Here is a 19,698-nt window from a genome sequence, read left to right on the forward strand (position 1 = left end):
ATGATCTGCCTTCATGTTGTCCCAACTCTGCCTACGTTCTCAAACTACTGTGCCTTCTCAACTACCGGTACTGTGCCCCAAGTGCCCATCAATAATTAACTTGTTAAATTAAAATTGCAATGTGGTTAGAAGTGGTGGAGAGAATAAAAGCTAGCATATGAATTGTAGTGCCTGGTTAGGAGCGAATGATAATGGATGGATTATCCAAGTGGGGGTCCGGGGGGGGGTGAACGAGTGAGAGCATATGTATGTAGGGTATTAGATAGCAAGTATTAGGTGTATATCTCGTATACTACATTTATTCAAATGGTGATTTCATTGGATGTGTACTGTTAATGCTTGTATGTCTAATTTTATGTTGTGTTTAAAAAATTATAAAAAAATAAATTAACTTGTAAAAATAAATACGTCCTAATGATTATATAACTGCTGTGATAACAAAATTTTGGTTTGCTGACAAAGGGTCAGACAAGTTGGCCATTAAAAAGCCATGTCCTCGCCAAGTGTTGTCGTTTGACCTCTTATGTGTTGTTCACCCATGATGTCCCTGTTCAGTGTTATCTAGTTCCAACAACACAACAGGAGTGAGTGAGATGTAGGTGTAACATCAGTGTAGCCTCTTTTTAAAGAGTGAGATATATAGGGCTGACCTTCGAATTTTTTTTGGCAATCGAAGCTTCGAATTAAAAAAGAAATTAATAATTTTTTTTTTATGTTGTGGGACTTGTACAGCACTTTGGTAAACTTTGTTGTTTTTAAATGTGCTCTATAAATAAAGTGGATTGGATTAATGAATTAAGTAGCCCCTTTCGTGACTGTGACGCAACACGGCTGTGTGATTTAATTCAAGGTGGATCGCTGTTTGGATCGCCGTTTGAACAACTTCAGATTTCATGGGAACTACCAATCCCCCAAATCAAGAATGTTTAAGATGAATGAAGTAAGATTTTGATTATTTGAAATATGGCCTGTGTAGACTAAACTATGCACAGAATTATGTCAGTCTACAAGGTCCGGCAATGTAGACCTTGTAGACTCCACTACAGACCAATTATCAGTGAATGTTCATGCATTTTTAAGAAGGGCTACTTCCACAAAAAAACAAAGAACTCACCAAAACATCTCAGTAGCACCTTATCTAAATGTTCTATTTCATATATGGAGATTCATATTTATTTATGTATTGCATGCATTTCTACATTTTATTTCCTATTTTGTTTATTCATCCCAGTATCTTTCTTTCTTATGTGTGGAATTCTACAAGGCATTTACATTCACATTTACATTTAGTCATTTAGCTGACGCTTTTATCCAAAGCGGCTTACAAGTTCTGTACGACAGGTCATCAGGAAGAATACAACTCTATCAGCTGAGTAACAATATTCATCAAAGTGTTGCGTGTTACAGTGTAGGTTAGTTTATTAGGACAAGTGCATGACAGTAAGGTTAGTTAGGGTTAGATTTTTTTTATTTTATTTCAGATAATGGTTGAAGAAGTGCGTCTTTAGTCGACGGCGAAAGATTGGACGGGATTTGGCTGTCCTAACTGGGGTGGGTAGTTCATTCCACCATTGTGGGGCAAGGACTGAGAATAGGCGTGTAGGTGGTGTATATGTGTTTGAGGATGATATCCTTCAAACAGGCAATAGTGATGATATAATTTGGGCAGTGCTGAGCTGGGTTACTTTCCTCCAGTGTATTTGTCCCCCGGCCCCACCCAATGGCCCCATGCACACACACACACCGAAGTTTTTTTACTTTGATTTTTTTTAATGTTAGAAGCTTGTGCCATCGAACGAAGCTTCGAAGTATTTAAGACAGCCCTAGAGATATATGTGTAAACATCAGTGTAGCCTATTTTTAAAGAGTGAGATATATGTAGAAATATAATTAATCCTCATCTCTATTAAATTGCTTGAGGAAAACCTCAAATGGTAATGGTGACACTCATGTGGTGGTTATTATTGTGGAGGTCAGGCCAAACCAAACGGAGAGGTCTGGGTAACTAATATATTGCGATATGCTGAGTATTGCGATATATTGTGATTTATTGCCTTTTTTCAACTGCAAAGTAAAACTGTCAACATGTTTTATCTAATAAAATAAAGTTCAGTCTGTTCATCTCACTTCAATCATTTTTATTGCAGAACATGGTATTTTCTCAAGCAGACAGATGTCAACACTGTAATCTGTGTTGCATGTACCTGACTAACTGAACTGTTTGTATTACAGTCATATTCCAACTTAACTGAATGTGTGTGTGTGTGGACTACTGTACTATTACAGGTATTCAAATGAACAATGCAACTTCCTTATACAAAAAAGAAAAGAAATGATGAATAATTAAATATCGATACTTGGCGTCCCTGTATCGATACAGTATCGCCACGCAAAGTATCGCGATACGATTTTTTTTGCCCACCCCTAATAACTAACCCTCATGGAGGTCATCAGGCCAAACGGAGAGGTCTGGGTACCTAACCCTCATGGAGGTCATCAGGCCAAACGGAGAGGTCTGGGTACCTAACCCTCATGGAGGTCATCAGGCCAAACGGAAAGGTCTGGGTAACTAACCCTCATGGAGGTCATCAGGCCAAACGGAGAGGTCTGGGTAACTAACCCTCATGGAGGTCATCAGGCCAAACGGAGAGGTCTGGGTACCTAACCCTCATGGAGGTAATCAGGCCAAACGGAGAGGTCTGGGTACCTAACCCTCATGGAGGTCATCAGGCCAAACGGAAAGGTCTGGGTAACTAACCCTCATGGAGGTCATCAGGCCAAACGGAGAGGTCTGGGTAACTAACCCTCATGGAGGTCATCAGGCCAAACGGAGAGGTCTGGGTACCTAACCCTCATGGAGGTAATCAGGCCAAACGGAGAGGTCTGGGTACCTAACCCTCATGGAGGTAATCGGGCCAAACGGAGAGGTCTGGGTACCTAACCCTCATGGAGGTAATCAGGCCAAACGGAGAGGTCTGGGTACCTAACCCTCATGGAGGTCATCAGGCCAAACGGAGAGGTCTGGGTACCTAACCCTCATGGAGGTAATCAGGCCAAACCGAGAGGTCTGGGTACCTAACCCTCATGGAGGTCATCAGGCCAAACAGAGAGGTCTGGGTACCTAACCCTCATGGAGGTAATCAGGCCAAACAGAGAGGTCTGGGTACCTAACCCTCATGGAGGTCATCAGGCCAAACCGAGAGGTCTGGGTACCTAACCCTCATGGAGGTCATCAGGCCAAACAGAGAGGTCTGGGTACCTAACCCTGATGGCTGTTTTCTGTTGAATTCTGGGTATTACAGTCCTTGTTTTAACTAAGTCTTACCTGAGCGTTGATCCCCCACTTTGTTTCTTGTCTTTCAGCGACTTCCTCATCCTGCCCGGCTTCATCGACTTCACCTCAGACGAAGTGGTGAGTGTCCTCTAGGGCTGGGCGATTCTTGCTAAAATGTGAATCACGATTTTTCTCTCTAAGAATTGAGATCACGATTCTTATTTTTTCAATAAAATAATTTAAAAAGTAAAGTAAAATAATAATAATAATTTATAATTTGTTTATTTTTTTTATTAAAAAAAATCATCATAACTTAGAAATGAGATTGCATAGGTCTATGAATCGAGATTATGATTTTTTTCCGATTTAATTGCCCAGCCCTAGTGTCCTCCTCATAGGGCTGCGGTCCCCAAGCCTGTTTTTGGGATTCGAACATTCGCCAGGGTTTATCCAACGGACGTTCGAACCATCGTTTTTAATCATGCAAAAAACTGGTTCAGTACTGTCGAGTCTTGATGTTAGGCACAATAGCGCACATTGCTGCGGTTATTAACACTTTGGCTGCCATGGGTTAAATTAATGATATACCATAGATTGCCAGCGCTATTTGTCTATGGAGAAAGTCCCCTTCTTTGCAGGGCTATAACTTTTTAAATTCTATTGCTACATTGCCATTATTAGGGCCCATTCAAAGTCCTATATGTATTGTTCATTGTGTAGCAACGTTAAACTTTTTCATTCACATATTCATAGTAAAGTATGGTCTAATGTATAAGTATGTTTTCATCTCTTTCTGCAGCTTTCTCCAGAACGTGATATATAGCCCCAAATGCATTATATTGATGATGAAATACAGTTTGATGGCAATCCGCGCGATATAAAAAATTCCAACTAGACGTACTTCTAGAAGTTACTACACGTCATCTGATGTTGACCGGATGGGCGAGGGGGCGTTTATAATTCCGTGGGCAGCGTTATACCAATCATCTAATGTGGGTCAAATGTTGATAATATCAGTTATTATCGAAGACGGTAACGTTACACGCTGAAACTCACCCCAGTGTCCGCGCGCCGTTGGGCGATCATCGTCGAGTAGAAATTTTATCATTATGGGATATATTATTACCCGGTCCATCTCCAGCTTGTATAATGGTATATACGTCCAAATCATGTTGTTTATCGAGTTATTGGCAATCGATCGTTATGTAGTGTGACGAGCTAGAGTGCCGGAACCTATCCCGAGTGGCCGGAAGCAATACGGACATATATCACAACCTCCACTGTGCTTCCTGTTAAGCGGTTGCGCGATCGGCCACCAGATGGCGCTCCTGAACCGCCAGAGAGCTCAGTGGGTCCTGCTGGTGGTTCTCAGGCCAGCGGAGGTACATTATGGATCAGATCGCAGATTTTTGAAATATTGATATAAAGACGACTTACAGCGTCCCCCGGCAACTTTAGCATCGCCAGCAAAGACGTTGTAAATCGTTTTTAGGCAGTCAAAGTGTTAAGAGTAGTAGTACCTAGTTACTGGTCACGGGAGGCTTCAATAACGTTTGGACGATAATCCATTTTGTGAATCCATTTGTTGAAACAACATCTTTGTTGGCCGACGGCTCCTGCTATCTTTAACGTTAGCAAGCTAAAGGGCTGCACTCAGCTTAATGTGCATAACGTGCATAACATACCTGTGTAATGTTAAGTAACTTGTGTTCCGCTGGGAAAGCATGAGCACCACTGCATACACTTGGTTTAATCCAAACGTCCATTCAGAAACGTTGTATTATGAAATAAGATCGGTGAGTGCGAGTCACTCAACTCGCTCTTTTTTGCATGATTGATTCATTTCCTTTTTTTTATTATTATTTTTTGATCCACTTTTTCTCCTTATTTTTCTCCCATCCCAATTTCGCCTCGCCAATTCTCCCTTCAATTCTCCCCTCCCCTGTCTCGAACGTTGCTAGACTATGCCTCCCACTGGTCGGCTGCAGTGAGGACCAAGCCTTGCATCACGTGTCCCCTCCGGTACACGAGGAGGCAGCTGTCGCATATTTTCACCTGTACAGCGCGATCTCTCAGTGGCGAGGAGTAACGCGTGGGAGGCTCACGCTGCCCCCGATATTTCCTGTTTCCGCCGCACCGGCGTCACCCAACCGACCTGTAGGAGTCGCTGTCCACAACGTCCAATCCCCACCCACCGGCTTTCCCACCCCCTAACACTGCCAATTGTGTTAGTATGAACGACCAGCCAAGCTGGTAGCAACGCCGAGAGCTGGGCTCGAACCCAGCATCTCCTGCGTTAGTGGCGAGCGCCTTGCCCACTGCGCCACTTAGCCGCCTGATTCATTTCCTGATAATGTATGACGTGACCCCTCATCCGTGACTAGACTGTGTTGTTGTGAACTGTGTTCGCGCGTGACTTTCGAATTATTGTAAACGCAACGTAGTACTGTGATATTCTGATATATATATCACATTCTAGGGATGCTCCGATATTGGTATCGGCCGCCGATATCCGTAAAATAGCTGTATCGGGTATCGGTAAAGAAATATATATATATATATATGTAGGATTTTTCTTTTAAGAATTTTTTTTTAATAAGAAATAAAATAAGAAATAACCATTTTATATCTGTGTTAATTTGTTACATTTAGTTTAACTAAGTTAGGAAAGTAATGTTTTAAGTCAAGCCTGATGTTGCCTTGCACAAAAGAATGATCCCAGTCTCTTCCACACAGTGAGGCATACAGTTTATTAATTGAATGAATGAAGTTTATTTTCAAAAAAATTCCAAAGCGGAGGTTCAAACTCATTAATTAAGATTCGAATGCCAACGTCATTGATTGATTGATTGATTGAAAAGTTTATTAACAGATTGCAGAATGGGTACAGTACAGCTCAATACATGCAATTGTTAAGGGGATGCAGACCAGAGAAAGACTTTCGTCTTGTTTCCATCAGGGTCCCCCTTTTTCAATTCATCATATGACACACACGACATACAGATAGACAGTACTGCTACGTAACGAACAAAGGTCGGAACGTTTGGGCTCAGCCCTAGTGTGATCCCCCCCCCTCCCAGGGCCCTGGTGTTAGCTGGAGAGGATTGCTGGTGAACTTGTCTTGGCCTGTTTGTCGGAGGCTTACCAGCCCCCTTTGGTTTGTTAGTCTTCACCACCGCCAGTCTCCTCGTGATTTTAAGCAGCAAAACCTTGTCACCCTTTAAGTCAACATCAGCAGACAGACGGACCCTCCCTTAGCCAGGACCACTTCCTAAACCATGAGTCTTATTATAGTCATGTTTTTCATGTGGAAATACACAAAACGCCCCTCTCCACTCCAAACCTCAGCTTCTATTTTTGTTACAAAATGTGTTTTTGGCCTCTTAAACTTTTTTAAACCTTTTAAAAATGTTTGCCCAACATGGCCGCCCACTGGCTGCTCTCTTCAAATCAAATGTATCTGTAAGGCCCGACAACACACGTTAATATCCCCATGGGCCGGACACGTCTTCTTTAAACAAGTCAAGAAGAAACAAAAACACCATGAAATCCAAAATAAAATGTAAAATAAATAAATACCGGTAAATGCAACACTCCCAGACATACCACACGTGAAGGTAGGGGAAAAACTCACTAAAAACCTAGCAATAAGAAGAAGAAAAAAAGCACCACAGGCAATATGGAGGGGAGAAAACCTTAGAAGGGACGTTCAAGGGGGGATCTCCCTTAGATGTCAGTGATAGTAGTGTTGCTATAAAACAGGCGAAACAGTTGATAAGTATGTACATATACATGTAATGAAACACATAAGTACATGCAATAGCAACTGGGGTACATAAGAACATTTTGAAAGATTGAAAATAGAGCTGATGACTGATTCACTTGAGGTATGGGGGCGACGTAGAGAGGGTTGCATCCTCCCGGCCATCACCACCAGACTAGGGTTGGGCATCGTTTGGATTTGAACGATGCCGGTTCCGATTACGATTCTCCATTTCGATTCTTTGAGGTGCAGGTCAAAACGGGTCACAGCTTATTTTGCAGGTTTTTTTATTTTATTTTTGAAAAAAAAATACCATTTTATTAAAAAAAAAATATATCATACTATTCACATTGTCAGTTGACTTGATACAGTTTAATTTGGTTGCTGTACTGTAACTAGGGTATTAATATTTGTTTTAAGAATCGAGATTCAAATATGTTACTTCCGGTTCCAGAACCGGAAGTTAGGAACTGGTTCCTATTAGAACCGGTTCTCGGTGCCCAACCCTACACGAGACAGCCACTCACAGGGAGACGGGCCAGGCGTTAGACAGTTTGCGTGTGTTTGTGATGGGTGGACATGGCAATAGATACATGTAGTAAGCATATAATATGTGAATAGAATAGATACATGTAGTAAGCATATAATATGTGAATAGAATAGATACATGTGGTAAGCATATATGTGAATAGAATAGATACATGTAGTAAGCATATATGTGAATAGAATAGAAGTACTTAACCCAGCAGTGAACTAGAACAGGCATGGTTTAGATGTTGTAGGTCGGACAGAAGACGGTATGAAGCTGATCCATGACCTCAGTGGTGCACATAACCAATGTGGGGGTAGAACAGTCACTGCAGTCTTGGCCATTGATTGATTGATTGATTGAAAACTTTATTAACAGATTGCAGAATGGGTACAATACAGTACAGCTCAATACACACAATTGTTAAGGGGATGCAGACCAGAGAAAGACTTTCGTCTTGTTTACACCAGGGTCCCCCATTTTCAATTCATCAGGACATATATGACATACATGACATACAGATAGTCAGTACTGCTACATCTATACATTTATGACATACCAGATTTGCAAATACAGTACTGTTTGTGATACAGAAGGAGTCAAGAAAAGGGAGTATATACATTTGACGTAGAAACTGTACATTGGAGGAGGTTGGGTGGGGGGGGTTGGGTACACTGGGATATTGACCACCATACTGGGTAATTTACATTGGAGGTGGGTGGGGGGGGGGGGGGGGGGGCACATTGTATAAACAAGCAAAACTGTACATTGAGGGGGGGGGGGGGGGACTCTGTACAAACAAACAAAATTTCACCCCAAGACATCCACCACCTTGGCCAACACCCCGAGACGACCACTCCGAGAGATAGGGAGATGGGCACAGGGGTTAGAGAGTTCCCGTGTTTGTAGTGGGCGGAGTTGGAGCAATAAATACATGTAGTAAGCATATTATGTAATTGCATACATGGTGACAATAGAATAAGTATATAAGAGAATTGTGAATTTAAGTAGTAAATAGAACTAAGAACTACTGCAAGTGTATACAGGATGAGATACAAGACGATGGCTCAGGGCCATGTGCCCCGGGGGGGGGGGGGGGGGGTCAGGACAACCACTCAGCCTTGTGTTTACACTTTGTGTCTGGTTGGTCGCTCATCCCCCCCTCCCCCTCTCTCTCCGGGGATGATGGTGAGTGTTAATCTCAGGCTTTAGGTGAAGTCCTGCCCCCCTTTTCCCCTGTCCATCTGGGGTTTGGGGGGGGGGTTAATCTAATTGATATCTCTAATCTCCTGTTTTATTCAGAGCTCTCGTTGCTGGAGAAGATTCACGACTGCTAGTTGTTAAGAGTTGTCTCCAGAGTTTGGGATTTTATTTAAAAAAAACTATGTACTGTAGGAAGCTTAGTCGGGCTCAAATAAGTAAAGTGCCACTAGATTTTCATTTCAAGCAATTGCAGGGAACCGACGGGAGATGGAAAGAAAATGACTAGTATTTTTTAGAGTGAACTGTTATTACTACATAAAGCGTTAGCTCATTGCATTGGAAGAGGATGGAAAGAAACTGAGCACGACATAAGAGCAAAATGGCCGCTGTTTAATATGGTCAATTGCAATGAGCACTGGGGATATATAGTATAGAGAACTGATTAGCAACGGTACAAAGAGAAGCAGACATGGCAGAATGAGACGGCCCATTTATTTCCCCAACAATTTTCGAATAGTCAAAACATATATATTTATTATTATTACATTTTTTAAGTGCAGCTAACTATTCTTATTTAATTAATTTTAATATTTAGAGGCAGCCCAATTTCCATAGCCTAATTGATCTAAAAGATGCACATGCTACTGTTTCTGTTTGTTTATTAAAACAGGTTGATGGGCCAATGCAATGCTGTTATTATTATAGGCTATGATGGTGAATGGTGTCCTTTTGATTTATTGTCGGTCAGCTGAGCCGATCAACGTTCTGAAGGATTATCTGAAGTGCCTATTTATGTGCAATACCCTTTGATTTTAATGATCCATTCTATTAAAAAGAACAACTGAATTGAACTGAAACTGAACATTTTAACAGTAGACTATTGGAAAATGATTGGTCAGTCATGCACATCCCTAGTGTCTACAAACTGTTGATAAAGGCACCATCGGAGTCATGGAAGACAGAATTCTAGTACCAAGGCAAGGATGGTGTAACACAATAAGATCTACCTTCAGATCACCAAGCAGAGGCTGGTGTAACACAATAAGATCTACCTTCAGATCACCAAGCAGAGGCTGGTGTAACACAATAAGATCTACATTCAGATCACCAAGCAGAGGCTGGTGTAACACAATAAGATCTACCTTCAGCTCACCAAGCAGAGGCTGGTGTAACACAATAAGATCTATGTGTTCTACATTCAGATCACCAAGCAGAGGCTGGTGTAAGTAACACAATAAGATCTACGTGTTCTACATTCAGATCACCAAGCAGAGGCTGGTGTAACACAATAAGATCTACCTTCAGCTCACCAAGCAGAGGCTGGTGTAACACAATAAGATCTACGTGTTCTACATTCAGATCACCAAGCAGAGGCTGGTGTAACACAATAAGATCTATGTGTTCTACATTCAGATCACCAAGCAGAGGCTGGTGTAACACAATAAGATCTACCTTCAGATCACCAAGCAGAGGCTGGTGTAACACAATAAGATCTACCTTCAGATCACCAAGCAGAGGCTGGTGTAACACAATAAGATCTACGTGTTCTACATTCAGATCACCAAGCAGAGGCTGGTGTAACACAATAAGATCTATGTGTTCTACATTCAGATCACCAAGCAGAGGCTGGTGTAACACAATAAGATCTACGTGTTCTACATTCAGATCACCAAGCAGAGGCTGGTGTAACACAATAAGATCTACCTTCAGATCACCAAGCAGAGGCTGGTGTAACACAATAAGATCTACCTTCAGATCACCAAGCAGAGGCTGGTGTAACACAATAAGATCTACGTGTTCTACATTCAGATCACCAAGCAGAGGCTGGTGTAACACAATAAGATCTACGTGTTCTACATTCAGATCACCAAGCAGAGGCTGGTGTAACACAATAAGATCTACGTGTTCTACATTCAGATCACCAAGCAGAGGCTGGTGTAACACAATAAGATCTACGTGTTCTACCTTCAGCTCACCAAGCAGAGGCTGGTGTAAGTAACACAATAAGATCTACGTGTTCTACATTCAGATCACCAAGCAGAGGCTGGTGTAACACAATAAGATCTACCTTCAGATCACCAAGCAGAGGCTGGTGTAACACAATAAGATCTACGTGTTCTACATTCAGATCACCATTAAAGCTCAAATGCCACTCGCCACATGCTAGTGCCGCCTGGTCGAACTTGAGCTTTAAATACGACTTTTTTTGCTTCCTCTGTGAGTGGGCTGTTAATATTATGAAGCCCCTCCCCCCCAGTGAGAGCGTCTATATGGGGTCATGGTGTTCTTGAAAGGACATGACGACAAGTAGAATTGAGCAGCTTAGTGTTTGTGGTGACGGAGCGGAGAAGAGGTGATTGATGAGTGTAGTAGGGGCACGCCAAGACCGTGTTTTCACTGCCCATACCTACTATACTACAGGGAGGTGTAGTGGTGTAGTAGGGGCGCGCCAAGACCGTGTTTTCACTGCCCATACCTACTATACTACAGGGAGGTGTAGTGGTGTAGTAGGGGCGCGCCAAGACCGTGTTTTCACTGCCCATACCTACTATACTATAGGGAGGTGTAGTGGTTACGTCATTGTTGTTTCCGGCCGGTCCACTTCACTTGAAATTGCAATGTATTTCCAATGGACACATTTCTAAATCGTCTCGTTTAAAACAAATAAAGCATGAACATTGGCATGGTGTACCTTTCTTTGTATTCATCCACTTCTGTGTATTCATCCACAATCTATAGCTCAACATGAAACAATTAGCAATTAATCGTAAAATAATTACGTATTTTATTTCAACAAAAAATGCTTAGACAATGTTCGTGATAGAAGGGAACTCATTTTGTGCAAAAATGGAAAGCTTGCCAATGTTCATGAGGCAGAATTATTACTATTAGCTGATAATAAATGTTCCCAATGATAAATCCCTGGTGTAGTGGTTAACACTGTCGCCTCACAGCTAGAAGGTCAATGGTTCGATTCCCGCTTGGGGACCAGGTTTCCGCGATGCCAGGTACCCAGGTGGGGTATCTCCCGGGCCTTTCTGTGTGGAGTTTGCATATTCTCCCTGTGCTCGCAAGGGTTTCCCCTCCCGATAAGATAAACCCAATGGAAAAACATGCACAACAGATCGCTAACACTGTCGCCTCCCTGACGAAGACTGACAGGAGCACTTGGATTGGTCCCCGGGGCGCGGCCTCTCGCCGACGCCCCTATCTGCTCCCAGCTGCCCTTGGGGGGAAGGACGACTGGATGGGTCAAGTGCAGAGACTCAATCGCATCAGCGACCCAACTAACTGCATGTGTGTGTTCCTGTGTGTGTGCGCCGCCCATCGTATGCGTGTCTGCCTGCATGCTAAATAAAGACTTCTCCAAAGTCCAGTTATTATTATACGGGTGGACCGCGCGGGAAACAAAAGTGACGTCAGACTACACCTCCCTATACTGTACTATAGTACTATACAGGTAAATATATAAAAATAAAAAATCCATTTGTTTTACTGAACAGTAGACACTTGGACCATTTAATTTGGGGTCACATGGACAAATCTTTAGAGACTTCTTGTTTTAGCTTCGTGTCATTCAGACTGATATTCCATTCACCTTGTGATTCAACGAGGATACATGCCAGCTTGCCGCTTTTGTAATTCCATTTCCCACATGCGTGTTCCAGTTACACAGAAAGGGATACATTAGCCTTTTGAGGTCTCGTCAAAGTTTTTCTTTTTTACAATTGACCATATTCACACGGTGGCCATTTTGCTCTTATGTCATGCTCAGGCTGACATAAGAGCAAAATGGACCGTGTAGGGGTGTAACGGTACACAAAAACCACGGTACGTACCTCTATTTTGCAGGTTTGGTACGGGTTTTCGGTACAGTGGGGGAAAGTTTGGCTTTCCATGTTCCACTCAGGGGTGATGTAGTGTGCAGTAACTAATTGTACTTGTAGGGCTGTCAACGAATATTCTATATTGAAAAAAATAATCGACACTGAAACGGTTCAGTACGGATATGTGTACCTTTACACCCCTACTACCGTGTGAATATGGTCAACCATCTTAAGTTTTGGAATATCCACACACTAGATGGTGTCTTTGCCATGAAGTCCAGCAAACGGAAATGGAAATGACGATTAAAGTGGCGCAGGACAAAATAAAGTATCTGTCTGATGAATCCAAGTGAAGCACAACAGCCAGATTCTACCGTTTTACATCTGAAGCTTGGATGTCATGACATTTATTTAGCTAGTTTTCCTTTTGTAAAAGGAATGCCATGACTATCTCACTCCCAGTTGATGAGAGTGAGGGCACATCTGGTGTCCTTTTTGTTGTGGGAATGTTTTGTGTGTTAGATTAGATTCTTTAATGACCACACAGCCAGGCTGGTGGAATTTGGTTTTCAGTGCATATAACATTGTTCCAACATAGAACATCACTTCACAATACATACTACATGCAGTTAAATACATGGATACAAAAATACAAAAACCACAATATGAATGAATGAATGAAAACTTTATTTAACAGATTGCAGAATGGGTACAATACAGTACGGCTCAATACACACAATTGTTAAGAGGATGCAGACCAGAGAAAGACTTTCGTCTTGTTTACATCAGGGTCCCCCATTTTCAATTCATATTGACATTTATGCCATACTCAACATACATGACATTTATGGCATAGGGTCACACAGGTATTTAGTACTGATACATTTGTGACATATACGGTATTCAAATATACAGTACTGTTACCCATAGATATCACAATTTATGTCTAACAGCAGAGGTAGGGGGATTGTTATAGAGAGTTCAGTGTCCGTATGGCAGTGGGGAAGAAACTATTTTTTAAAACGTGATGTTTGTTTATCTTACAACCTTTTTAGTTTGAGGACAACTCGAGTGCTGATGGGGGCCAACTAAGCATTTAATTACATTTTAGTTCACATGATTTTTAAGCAGCGTTTTCGCTGTTCCTTTCTCCTGTATTCTTTCTCACTTAAAGGCACGTCTAAGGGGCCACTCATTCATGCTGGATGAGTTGATTATTTAGTACAGCTCGACCGTTGCTCTTACCTTGAAGGTCATGACAGAAGAGGTCGTAATCCGCTGCAGGCTGTGTCTCTGAAAGCAAAGACTGACTCTATTTAAAAGGCATTTTGAGTAGAGTAGCTCAGAATATTCTGAGGTTAAATAGCCTACCTACCTGTGAAATCCCACAAAATTAACCAATTTCACAATACAGTTGTTGCATTATATGTATTGAAATTATTGCAGAAATTGTGTTGTGTTTTTGTTATAAATGGCTGGCTCCCTAGTTTAGACTGCCCTCTAGTGGATCATATGTGTTTTTTTCCCTGTCTAAAATGTAAATGGTCCTCACCATAGGGATGTTTAAAATACAGAGCGTTTTATGTATTTTTTAAATAAGTTTTCCACCTACTCTTTTTGATTTCTTCAGAATTCAGCCATTGGCTGAGAGGTACACGTGTACAAATGTTGTCTTCATAGGTATGTGTTTTAGATCTCAGCCTACCTTAGCCAAACTAAAAACCAAGGGTGACTGGGCTTTTTCAGTCGTAGCACCCAAGCTATGGAATTAGCTACCTTATGAAATCAGGTCTGCTGTTAGTGTGGAGTCTTTTAAACAAGGTCTAAAAACCTTTCTATACAGTCAGGCTTTTAATTGATCATGTATGTGGTATAACATGTGTGTATGTGTGATTATATTTTAATTTATTTATTTTTGAAGTATTCTACAATCTTGTATGTGATGTAACATGTGTGATTATTCTATTCTGATTAACCTTTTACTGCCTGTAAAGCACAAATAAAATGTATAGGGATGCTCGATATTGGCTTTTTTACCGATTCCGATATTGTCCAACTCTTAATTTCGATACCGATACCGATACCGATATCAACCGATATCGATATATGCAGGGTTTCCCCCCAAAAAAACTGAATAATTTCAGGTAACTAATAATTTCACTGGATGCATTCAAAAGGCTTTCTAAATGTAAGCATTATCTGTGCAAAATATGATGATTAAAAAAGTTAAAATTAACATTACATATCTCTTGTTGTTGAATTAAACCAACATGCATACTTTTGACAATAAATAAAATAAGAATTGGTTCTTACTTGCTTGCCTGGGTAAATAAAGGTTTAAAAAAAAAAAAAATTGTTTTTTTTTTTTTTTTTTTTTACCGATACCGATATTTTCCGATATCACATTTTACTGCCGATATCGGCCGATAATATCGGTCTGCCGATAATATCGGACATCCCTAAAAATGTACCTTACCTTACTAAATGCTGATTAAAAAGCGGTTGACAGTACTAGGGTAAGACTTTAATGCGTTGCTAAGTCACCCTTGTAAAAACCACTAAGCTCTATATTTATATATAGTATGTCCCACCCCCTGTCATCATCAGTGGCAGTGTGAGTGGTGTTTAATGAGGTAGGCTGAGATCTGCTAGATTACATTAGATTGTACTTTATTGTCATTATATTGGCATACAATGAGATTTGGGACTCAAACTTAAGGTGCAGTAATAAAATCACACAAGTAATAAAAGAGAAACATAAAATACTATACAGAAACATAAAATACTATGCAAGAAACATTAAATACTATACAAGAAACATAAAATACTATACAAGAAACATAAAATACTATACAATAGGACAATGCACGATTAATCGTTTTTTAATCGAAATCGCGATTTGGAATGATGCAATTATTAAATCGCCAAAAAAAACGTTTTTTTTTCTTTTTCTTTTTTTAATAAACTTTTTATTTAATTTAACCAGGAAGTCCCATTGAGATACAAGATCGGTTTGGGAGAGGGAGGCAAGGGGTTTTAGATTGTGTGTTGTGAAGTTTAGACTTCAGAGAGGGAGAGTAAAGTACAGGAAAAAAAAGGTACCGGTATCGATTCCCAGGTAAAAAGAAACATTTTCAGGCTCGGTGTCCTGAAAAGACCCACGCGTAGGCCAGATGCAAGCCGCATTTTACAATAAACCTCTGTGGGGCTGCTTTAAAAAAAAAATTAATCGCAAATGTAATCGCAATCGCAATATCTGTCCGAAAAATCGCAATTCGATTATTTCCCCAAAATCGTGCAGCCCTACTGTACAATATACAAAATAGCAACAACATACAAAATAACAATACACAAATAACAATCCGTGTCAGACGGTAGTGGGTGGATATTGCACTTGGGTGGGTAGGATGTTGCACAGTGTGGGGGGAGGGGGGAGTTATTAGTGCATGTTACAGTTCAAGGTGGTGATGGCTCTGGGGGAGAAACTGTCTGAGCCGGTTCTAGAACACAGAAACACAAATGTAGTTAAAGAAGGGGACAGTCTCCGGTAATGGCGAGTAGGTAAAATCCGACTAGTATGGTCCTCTTAAGCTCTCCACAGGTCTCTGGTCATATGGAGTATTGATCTATACTTTGATCTCCTATCTCTCTCTCTCTGTCTGTTAGGACCTGACCTCTGCCCTCACCAGGAAGATCACACTGAAGACCCCCCTCATCTCCTCTCCCATGGACACCGTCACAGAGTCGGCGATGGCCATCGCTATGGCGGTAATAATACCTTACCTTTTTTAAATTGCTGAAATGTCTAGAAAAGAGTTTTCCATTTTGTTAAAACAATTCCCTGCATTGCACCCTAAAATGTTCTTACTTTTATCTTGATTGGGTAGCTGATGGGGGGTATTGGCATCATCCACCACAACTGCACCCCGGAGTTCCAGGCCAACGAAGTCCGAAAAGTCAAGGTACGATTCTGATTATGCTATGTAGTTGTCTCAGTGAGTAACTGTTATAAAAAAAATTCAATTAATTTACCTCAAGCACAATATCCACAGTGCAATACCCACCCACTACCATCTGACACTGATTGTTATTTTGTATATTGTATTGTAACATTGTTTTATTGTATAGTATTTTATGTTTCTGTATAGTATTTTATGTTTCTTGTATAGTATTTTATGTTTCTGTATATTTTATGTTTCTTGTATAGTATTTTATGTTTCTGTATATTTTATGTTTATTGTATAGTATTTTATGTTTCTTGTATAGTATTTTAAGTTTCTTGTATTTTATGTTTCTGTATATTTTATGTTTCTTGTATAGTATTTTATGTTTCTTGTATAGTATTTTGTTTCTTGTATAATATTTTATGTTTCTTGTATAGTATTTTATGTTTCTGTATAGTATTTTATGTTTCTTGTATAGTATTTTATGTTTCTGTATAGTATTTTATGTTTCTTGTATTTTATGTTTCTGTATAGTATTTTATGTTTCTTGTATAGTATTTTGTTTCTTGTATAATATTTTATGTTTCTGTATAGTATTTTATGTTTCTTGTATAGTATTTTATGTTTCTGTATAGTATTTTATGTTTCTCTTTTATTATTTATTACTGCACCTTAAGTTTGTGTCCCAAATCTAATTTTATGCAAATATAATGATATAAAAGTACAATCTAATCTATAATCTACTGAAATAGCGTCCGTTATTGATATAACATATTACGTTTTTGTTTAATTTCTTTCTTTCTCCTCTTCCCCTCCAGAGGTTTGAGCAGGGCTTTATCACGGACCCCTTCGTGATGAGTCCCCGGCACACCGTGGGCGACGTGGTCGAGGCCAAGGTGCGGCACGGCTTCTCCGGCATCCCCGTCACCGAGACGGGCAAGATGGGCAGCAAGCTGGTGGGCATCGTGACCTCCAGGGACATCGACTTCCTGTCCGAGAAGGACCACAACAGAACGCTGGAGGAGGTTTGTGTTCTTACAGGCGAGGTTCTTACCCATCATGTTGACAATCAGCCTCAGCCTTCATCTAGACCAGCGCTTCTCAAACTACTAAACTTTCTTTTAATGTTCTGGCAACAATATTTGGCTAAATATACCTCGTTTTATGAATGTGTATTGATAACGTAGTGCTGTGATTACATTTTCTAATAAATATGCATGATCAAGTTCAACAACGTGTGCTTTTATTTCGATATTCCTTAATTCCATGTTGAAATTACGAGATACATTAGGTGTAGGGTCACAGAAAAAAATCCTAAATGAAATGGGGTCGTGGTATAAAAAAGTTTGAGAACCCCTTATCTAGACTAGTGAGAAACTCTTAAACTCCTTCTGTGAAATCTACAAATGCACTTCCGTCTTAACCCTTGTCGGAATTAATTGGGCCTACACTAATGCCAAAAGAGTGACACTGAAACCATATTTGTCACAGATAAATATGTTTGCGGTGGAAGTTGATTTATGTTTGGTAAGTGAGAGAAAAACCGCATTGGTACAAAATCACAGAACCTTTGGTTTTTAAGATTGCCTGCTTGTGTGTTCGGTTGAATATTGGATAATGTTAGTTATGTTTGTAATCTTGCAGGCTATGATCAAGAGGGAGCAGCTGGTAGTGATAATGTTGGTTATGTTTGTAATCTTGCAGGCTATGACCAAGAGGAGCTGGTCGTGATAATGTTAGTTATGTTTGTAATCTTGCAGGCTATGACCAAGAGGAGCTGGTCGTGATAATGTTAGTTATGTTTGTAATCTTGCAGGCTATGACCAAGAGGAGCTGGTCATGATAATGTTAGATATGTTTGTAATCTTGCAGGTTATGACCAAGAGGAGCTGGTCATGATAATGTTAGTTATGTTTGTAATCTTGCAGGCTATGACCAAGAGGGAGGAGTTAGTCGTGGCCCCTGCTGGCGTTACGCTGAAAGAAGCCAACGACATTCTGCAGCGCAGCAAGAAAGGTGAGCAGAAGTTTATTTGTTTTGTAATACATGGTTTTGTAATACATGGTTTTGTAATGCATGGTTTTGTAATGCATGGTTTTGTAATGCATGGTTTTGTAATGCATGGTTTTGTAATGCATGTTTTTGTAATGCATGTTCACAAATGGAAATGTATCTAAACCACAACTAGTTTTGTTTTCATTTAATATAGTGTGTGTTTTTGTGTTACGGTAATAAAGAAAAATCACTTGAGTGTAAAAGAAAAACGAATCATATATTTTCTAGTATTTCCACACCAGTTGCAAAATGATTCAGCCCCTCTCCTCCTCCACCACCAGGCAAGCTGCCCATTGTGAACGACAGTGACGAGCTGGTGGCCATCATCGCCCGGACGGACCTGAAGAAGAACAGGGACTACCCTCTGGCCTCCAAGGACTCACGCAAACAGCTGCTCTGCGGAGCCGCCATCGGCACCAGGGAGGACGACAAGTACCGACTGGACCTGCTGGTGCAGGCCGGGGTGGACGTGGTGGTTCTGGTGAGTGGGCCGGGGTGGACGTGGTGGTTCTGGTGAGTGGGCCGGGGTGGACGTGGTGCTTCTGGTGAGTGGGCCGGGGTGGACGTGGTGGTTCTGGTGAGTGGGCCGGGGTGGACGTGGTGGTTCTGGTGAGTGGGCCGGGGTGGATGTGGTGGTTCTGGTGAGTGGGCCGGGGTGGACGTGGTGGTTCTGGTGAGTGGGCCGGGGTGGACATGGTGGTTCTGGTGAGTGGGTCACAGGGTAGCGCTCCTCCCCAAGTCTCATCTGCATAGTTATGGAAAACTACATTATGTTCATCAGAGAACATAAGAGAACATCATGTAGGTTTCATCAGAGAACATAATGTAGGTTACCATAGCTAAGCAGATGATACACAACTGTACATATCTGCTGAACCAAATGATACAGCTATTAACTCCATTACCGACTGCTTATTGGCAATAAATAAATGGATGAATAAGAACTTCCTGAAACTAAATGAGAACAAAACTGAAATTCTAATTATCGGCCCCTTTATGCGCTCTTATGCCTGTATTTTTATTTTATTTTTTTAACTGCTGTGAAGCATTTTGAACGTATTATGGGGAAGTAAGGGAATGCTTTTTGAATGGACCCATCTCAA

The 19,698-nt window shown here is 40.9% G+C and overlaps 1 protein-coding gene across 6 annotated transcripts in view; it reads left to right on the forward strand.

Annotated features, from left to right (window-relative positions):
* The window catches only part of LOC311241381 (inosine-5'-monophosphate dehydrogenase 1b), a 64,342-nt gene that overhangs the window by 32,816 nt on the left and 11,828 nt on the right, over nucleotides 1-19,698 (forward strand). For all 6 annotated transcript variants that reach the window (XM_084330180.1, XM_084330181.1, XM_084330182.1 and 3 more), the window contains 6 exons: nucleotides 3,364-3,412; nucleotides 16,263-16,364; nucleotides 16,484-16,558; nucleotides 17,359-17,565; nucleotides 18,469-18,556; nucleotides 18,877-19,076. In XM_084330180.1, coding sequence (XP_084186306.1) covers nucleotides 3,364-3,412; nucleotides 16,263-16,364; nucleotides 16,484-16,558; nucleotides 17,359-17,565; nucleotides 18,469-18,556; nucleotides 18,877-19,076 — 721 coding nt within the window. The remainder of the gene's footprint in view (nucleotides 1-3,363; nucleotides 3,413-16,262; nucleotides 16,365-16,483; nucleotides 16,559-17,358; nucleotides 17,566-18,468; nucleotides 18,557-18,876; nucleotides 19,077-19,698) is intronic.

The sequence above is a fragment of the Notolepis coatsorum genome (assembly GCF_963971535.1).
Source record: "Notolepis coatsorum genome assembly, chromosome: 15".
NCBI lineage: Eukaryota > Metazoa > Chordata > Actinopteri > Aulopiformes > Paralepididae > Notolepis > Notolepis coatsorum.